Below are 7,702 nucleotides of genomic sequence, written 5' to 3'. Positions count from 1 at the left end.
CCCCCCCCCCCCCCTTACCTGCTGCCCGCGAATCAAATGTTCGCGGGAAGCAGGGGAGGGGGCGGAGTTGGGGCGGGGACTTTGGGGGAGGGGGCGGAGTTTGTGCGGGGGCGTGGGCGGGGCGGGGGGCGGGGCCGGGGCCCTGTGGAGTGTCCTCTTTTGGGACACTCCACATATGGTAACCCTAGACCAGAACTACATACAGTATCCCAGATGAGGTCTCACCAGTGCCTTGTATAATGGTATTAACATCTCCTTATCTCTACTGGAAATACCTCGCCTGATGCACCCCAAGACCACATTAGCTTTTTTCACGGCCATATCACATTGTCGGCTCATAGTCATCCTGTGATCAACCAATACTCCGAGGTCCTTCTCCTCCTCTGTTACTTCCAACTGATGCGTCCCCAGCTTATAACAAAAATTCTTGTTATTAATCCCTAAACGCATGACCTTTCACTTTTCGCTATTAAATTTCATCCTATTACTATTACTCCAGTTTACAAGATCATCCAGATCTTCCTGTGTGATATCCTGGTCCTTATCATGCTATAAACAAATTTTAAATGAGGAAAGGCATATTTCTGCTTAAAGTATTGCTAATGCAAGAAACAGCAAAATGAGTTTTGTAATTGTAAATATTACCTTTGCTATGAAATAGTCCCAGATACTAAGTTCAGGAGGGATAAACTTTTCCCTGTAAGATGGAGATTCTTGCTCTACCAAAGATGAAGGAGACTGTGAAATTTCTTTCGGAGAGATCTTTGATGAAAGCGTAAAACTTTTTTGTTGCTTCTTACCATTGTCTACAGAAGAAGAAACTAAAAAGACAAAAAAAATAAGGAGAAATGAATATTCACGGTAAAAGGATAAAACACACCTCTCTGTTATATATTTCCAAGATTTTCTTTTACCATCTCTTTAAAAAAAGTATTTCCTTTTACTGTATTAATACTCAAACAGTATTTGAAACAAACCTCCCAAGTTTTCATATATAGTATTCTGTGTTAAAGGGGAAAACCACTAGTCTTCAAGCTTAAAAAATCTCCAGTTAATTGCATCCTTCAATAAATAAGTTACTATTTATTAAGTTAATATCTTTAATTTCATGGTCAGAGATCATCAAAATGTACGTATGCAAGATGACAGTGTTACAGCTTCAGCATTCTTCTGATACAAGTGCTTAACCATGCAACTTTAATGTTGCATTAAACACTTATTTGGGGGGTGTTCACAGCTGCAGAACTAACAAGCACCAGTCAGCAAAGGCAATATTATTCATTGATGTCATTAATTAACTGCACACATGTAGGCTAAACAGACACTAGCTGACCAAATACAGCTTATTTTTATAGGCTACTGGTTTTAGCCTCAATAGATGTTTGGAAGAGGGAGGGTGCTAACAGAGCAAATGATCTCTCAAAACTCACAATGGTGCTCCAAATAATTAAAAAGAATGTCCAATAGGAAAGATTCTGGAGCTGAAGCAGGACAAATTTAGTGCTCTAAATACAGCTATGGCAGGAGGTCTGAAAATCACTCATTGCAGCTAAACAGGAGTTTTTCCAGAGATGAGGAGTTATGGCCACACTCTGACAGGTCTGACCATGCCTTCTGTGCAACAAAGGAAAGAGGAAACCATCAGAAAAATAGAGAACCCAGATGAAAGAAAACTGTTTCTTGCCTTCTTATAACTGTTCATTGAGATGTGTTGCACGTGCTCATTATACTAAGTGTGTGTGCATGTCTCGTGTACAATGCCAGATAGTTTTCCATAGTGGTACCCTAGCAGCAGCCACGCCTGCTCTCTGGTATTACTTGTGCTTTGAACAGAGGGTATAATGGCGGAGCCACCTCACTCACCTTTCAGTTCCTTTGAACTAGACTCAGGAAATAGAGTGATGCACTGGGGCAGGAGGGCGGGTTGTGTAATGGACATATGCAACATATCTCCAAGAAAAACAGTTATAAAAAGGTGAATAACCATTTTTTCTTCTTCAACTGGTTGCACGTATCCATTATGCTGGTTGACTTCTAAGCAGTTTGCAATGGAGGTGGAGAGCTAGGAGTCTCACCAGAAGAGGGACAGTAGAACTGCTTTCCCCACATTTGCATCGTCTCTCAATGTGGTAGTAATCGCATAATGTCTAGCAAAGGTGTGGACTGAGGACCACATTACCACTCTACAGTGTCCACGACAGGAGTATTTCCCACAAATGCCATAGAGGCTGAGCATGCTCCAGCTGAATGTGAAAACAGTTTTTCTGGTGTCATAATGCCCTGTAGCACATGACAATACAGCTGGTGATGCACAAGGACAGTTGTTCTGTTGCAGGATGTCTTTCATTCATTCCACAAAGGAGACGGACAGCTGAGTAGGGATCCAAAAAGGTTTTGCTCATTCCAGATAAAGAACGAGTGCTCAGTGTATATCCAGGGTGCGTGGCTTTGGAAAGAAGACTGGTAAATATATTTTGATTGGCTGAGGTGGAAATCAGATACGACTTTTGTTTAGGCTATGGCCTATGCTGTATCTTGACCTTGTTAAATAAAAGCATATCGAGGATCTGTCATTAGAGCATGTAGCTTCCTTACTCTTCTTGCTGAAGTGATGGCTATTTGAAGAGCCAACTTTGCTGAGAGGTGTGACAACAGGTGGCTAACAGTTCAAAAAGGGGACCCATAAGGGCTGATAATAGTAAATTCAAATCCCACTGTGGAACAGGGTCCCCGATAGGTGAAAACAACCTAAGGAACCTGGTAGTCACCGGGTTAGAGAATACATGAGGGTGAAATGTTGAAATTGTGCCAGGTTCACTTTGATAGAGCTGACTGTCAAACTAAGTGTAACAAGTAGTCAAAAATATTTTGACTTGTAGACTGTATGAGACACCCAGACACACGCTTCCACTTACTAAGTTAAGTAGCCCTTGTGGATGCGTTTTCTACTATTATGTAGGATGTTCTGGACTGCCTCGAAACAGAGTGCCCTCCTGGGTTTACTCACTGAGGAACCGGGCTGTGAGGTGTAGTGACTGACGGTTCAGATGCAATACCTGCCTGTGACTCCGGGATATAAGGTCTTTGACTAAAAGTAGAGGTAAGATTTGATTGATGGACAATGTGAGCAGGTCTGAGAACCAAGGCTACCTTGCCCAACTTACATCAACAAGTGTTATTCTGCCTCATTCTGGCTTCAGCTTGAAAATGACTTGGAAATCAGTGGCACTGGAGGGAAAGCAAAGAGCAAGTCCTTGTCCCAGGGAAGAGAAATGTATCTGATATGAACCTGGAGCTGTGACCTACCCTTGAACAGAGATGGGGCATTCCCTGTTCTGACTGGTTGCAATTAAGTACTCCTATTTGAAATACTGACTTTAGTACAGTCATGTTGAGAGACCATTCATGATCCAAGAGGAATGACCTGTTCAGGGAGTCTACTAATCCATTCTGAACCCATGGTAGGTGTGATGCTAAGAGTCAGAGAATTTCTGTATGCAGAAGTTCCAGAGCCTGACTGCCTCCTGGCACAGACTGTTCAATTTGGCACCCCCAGACTGTTGAAGTGTAACACCACTATGGTGGTGTTGGTTAAGTATTTGGATAGCCCTGCCCTGTATATATGAAGTAGAAAATTGTGGCATACTCTGGAGATGCCCCAAACTCTGAAATGTTTATGTGCAGCCTGGCCTCCTGAGCTGACCACAAACCCTGAGCATACAGGTCTCCCAGATGCACTCCCCACCCAATGGCTAAAGCGTCCGTTACCAAAGTCATACAGGGAAGAGATTGGGAGAACAAGGCAGCCCTACAGACATTGTCTTGGTTCATCCACCAATCCAGGGATGATAGGACCTTGTCTGGAATGCATCCTAGTGTGTCCAGGGAATGTATCTGAGGGTGATACATTGACTTGAGCCTCTGTAATCCTCTGATATGTAGCCAGACATGGTGAGGGAAGGAGTCATATACATGTACTTGCCATATGCCCCAGGCACCTGCAGCAATTCATCGCTGAGGTCAAGAACGGCCCTTGGAGGACACACAAGGGTCTCGTAAAGCTACAAGACTTGGTATTGGCAGAAGAGTCTTCTCTAGAATCGAACCCAGGACTGCCCCAATAAATTTTATTCTCTGCAGAGGTTTGGAGGGTAGATTTCTCTTTGTTCACTTCCAAGGCTAAGAGCAGGGAAATAAATAGAGTGTTCGATGAATACTTCTCTCTACCAGTTGACAGGAGCGATCCCAGACCAGCCAATCGTCCAGGTACAGACATCTGTGGTAGAGATAGGCTGCCACCACTGCCATGCATCTGGTAAAAATCCTTGGTGTGGAAGACAGGCTGAAGGGTATGAACTGAAAGTGGTCTCCTCCTCCCACGAACCTTCAAGATTTCCTGTGGTCAGGGTGGATTGCCACATGGAAATACGCAGCCATTGATTTGAGGGTAGTATACCAATCTTCTGGGTCTAGCAAAGAGATTAGAGTTGCAAAGGAAACCATATAGTACTATAGCTTCTCTATGTACTTGTTTAAATTCCGAAGATCCAAAATGGGCCTCAGACCACCTTCTTGCTCTGGGTATTAGGAGGCAGCGGAAGTAGAATTCCGTACCAGTACTGAGCAGGCACTTCTTCTATGGCTCCCAAGGAATGTAGATTCTGCACTTCCCACCCTATTACAGACTTGGGAGATGGTTCCCTGATAAGGGATAGGGAGTGAAGACAGGAACTATAGGGTACATCCTGATTCCCCCGTGCTTAGCAGCCACTTTTCTGAGGTGATATATTGCCACACATGGAAATAAGATAACCTGTTTCCAAAAAGGGGAAGATTTTCACTAAGATCTGATATACTGACCAAAGGAGGAGTCCAATGGGCTGCTTTGAGGTGTGGGGCTCCTTAGCAGAAGCACTCCAGGTGGATAGCTGGGACCTTCTCCTTTGCTGTTTGTGCTTTTGCCTATACCCATCAGTCTCTCTAGGGATGTAGCCCAACTGCCATGGTAGAAACAGAAGTTGAAACTTGATTATCTTGGGGGCTAGCATATACAGACCTAGGAATTTCAACACTGCTCTAGAGTCTTAATATATTAGTGCTCTTGTTCAAGGAGATAAAGGTACAGCCTTCGAAGGTGAGGTCTTCAATGGTCTGTTGTACCTGAACAGGAATTCCTGGGGACCGGAGCCTTGACAAACCCCACATGGTTACTGCCATTGCCCAAACTGCAGCAGCTGAGTTCATCACATCCAGGGAGGCCTGCAAAGGGGCCAGTGCTACCAGACAACCTTCCACTAGGAGAGACTGGAAATCACCCTTGGAAATATCTAGTAACTTGTCGAGGATTTTGGTATGGCATTCCAACTGGAATAATCATAATGGTCCAAGAGGACCTGATGATTCTCTATAAGCAGCTGTAACCCCACAGCTGACTCAACATTTTCTAAAAGAGACCCAAGTTTGTGTCCCTTTCGTGGTGTTGCTTTTGCTCTGCTTTTGCAGTGTAGTTCATTAATTGTCACTGCTACCAGGAAGCTTGGTGTGCAGTGTTGATAAAACTATTCATAGTCTTGTGATAGAACTTGGTACTTGTACTGGTGGCAAAATGCATGGAACACAAGAGATGATGGGATTTGCCATAAAGCTTTACTAAGTTGCATGACTGCCTCATTTATAGGGAGAGCAACTTTCCCTGTTGTAGCAGGGTATAAAATGTCTTGAGTTTGTGGGAATTCTCCTCCTCAAATGCTATCTGAGTTCCCAGAGACAGTCCTCCTTTTCGGAAGCGCCTGATAGGACTAAAAATCATCAATTACTGGAGAAGATGCTGCTGGTGCCAGGGTCTCATCCAGTGATGAGGATGAGGTGTTCAGAGGAAGCCAGTTTGAACCTTCTTGAAGCTCATCTTGAACTGCCAGTGTAGAAGGTCTTTCCAAAGCAGGCAATAGGTGGTCCCAATCCTCAGTACCCCAGGAGCTCGGTAGGAACAGTGAGTGGCCTGTCAGTACTGCGTGAAGAAACTTCCCCCCTCAGCAATATGTTTCCATAGTGTAGTGGTTGCCTGGTAACAACTCTTTGGTACTTCCCCTCTCAAGGACCAAATTCTGTAGTGCAGTGTAGATGAGGATCTAGACACTGTAGGCATCCTCCCACGGTAAACCAGTAGGGTCAATGATGGGGCTGGTATGGTATCGGAGACCAACTGTGCCTAGACCAGGCACTCAATTTCTTCGATCCACTTATCAGGATGACTTCTATGCCTTGGGATGCAATGAATTTCTGAAGTGGGAACCCACTTCAGATTCCGAGGAAGAGTATAAATACTCTGAAGGCCAGGGAGAAGCAGTACCAGATGTCATCGCAGGAGATCAAGAATGTGATCTATGACAGGCCTGTGGTATGGGACTGCAACATCAGGGGCTTCTGAGCTATGTTACTGTGTATTGAGAGAGAACTGTTACCACTGGTGTCTGAGCCAAGCTCTAGATTGCCGGAGTGTTAACAAACCTGAAATCCCAGGTGCCAAACCAGATCCCAACATGGAAACCAGCATAGACACCACATGCAACAGGCTTGGACAAGTACTGTCAGTCTGAATAATTGGCGAGGGTGGTACTGAGAGCCTTAGCAGATCTTTTACAGCTACATATGCCTCCAGGGAGGTCACTAATGAAATAGGCCTTTGCTCCACATAAGTGGACAGCTCCAGCGTCGGCACCAAGGAAGTAGTTGGCCTCAACAGTCCCCGCATGGGAAGCCGAGTCAAAGGTTCTGGCCTGACTGAGTCACTAGGATGGAGCCTTGTGGAGTGGCAGGCCTAAGGATGTGCTCTGTCTTCAGTACCAGAGTGGCTAGCCTCTGCAGTTGAGGAGTCCCACACAGAGGGCTATGACAACATGGAAGTCATCCCCCTCTTTGGCTTTGGAGGCAGAGAGCGCTCTAAGCACTTTGAGGAATGTCCTGGCAAGGTTATCACCTCTTGTCTCTTTCCCCAGTTAAGGCCAAGGGAGCACTCCCTATAGTCAAATGAAGCTGTAGCAATGCCAGGTGAGTAGCGGCCTCTATGAGGATGGACCTGAGGTGTTTCTCTCTCTGCTTTCTAGTTCTAGTTTTGAAGCTCTGGCAAGTTGTACACTATTCTCTTATATGACCTTTTCACAAGCATTTAAAATAGAAAGAGTGAGGGATGCTCACGGACATGAACTTTTGACACCTGGAGCAGAACTTGAAGCCAGGGGCCCTGGCACAGGCTCCCCCAGTACCGGGCAGAGCTCAGCATCCACTAACAATCAGATTAAACTATATAGAAGAAAAAACAAGACAGAAGGACCCAAAATGAGTATCACAATCTAACAGTTATAAATGGCAAATTCACAGAGGGAATGAGCAAACAGCAAGTTCTGGCCACCGACGGTAAGAAGAAACTGAAGAATGGGCAGGGCCCTCCAGCCTTTGTACACTTGGCTTGAGGCACAAGGGATACGAGGGCGCAGGTATGGCCGCCTGTATGGGAACCACTAGGGAAAACTCTGGCACCAGTGCATGAGACACACATACACCTAGTACAAAGGACATATGCAATCACTTGAAGAAAAATGTTTATAAATATCAACAGAGCTTATTTAAGGACAGGGAATTTTCTACTATGCATTTTCATTTAAATTTTATTCTACATTTACAAATGTTCGTAACTCTGGTTAAT

General features: G+C 44.8%; 1 protein-coding gene across 2 annotated transcripts in view; it reads right to left on the bottom strand.

Moving 5' to 3' along the window:
* Nucleotides 1-7,702, bottom strand: part of DMXL1 (Dmx like 1) — a 157,304-nt gene that overhangs the window by 39,638 nt on the left and 109,964 nt on the right. For both annotated transcript variants that reach the window (XM_024194440.3, XM_024194441.3), the window contains exon 29: nucleotides 646-821. In XM_024194440.3, coding sequence (XP_024050208.2) covers nucleotides 646-821 — 176 coding nt within the window. The remainder of the gene's footprint in view (nucleotides 1-645; nucleotides 822-7,702) is intronic.

The sequence above is a fragment of the Terrapene carolina genome, unplaced genomic scaffold (assembly GCF_002925995.2).
Source record: "Terrapene carolina triunguis isolate 2854851 unplaced genomic scaffold, T_m_triunguis-2.0 Scaffold69, whole genome shotgun sequence".
Lineage (NCBI taxonomy): Eukaryota > Metazoa > Chordata > Testudines > Emydidae > Terrapene > Terrapene triunguis.
This window is presented reverse-complemented; position numbering and strand designations above follow the sequence as displayed.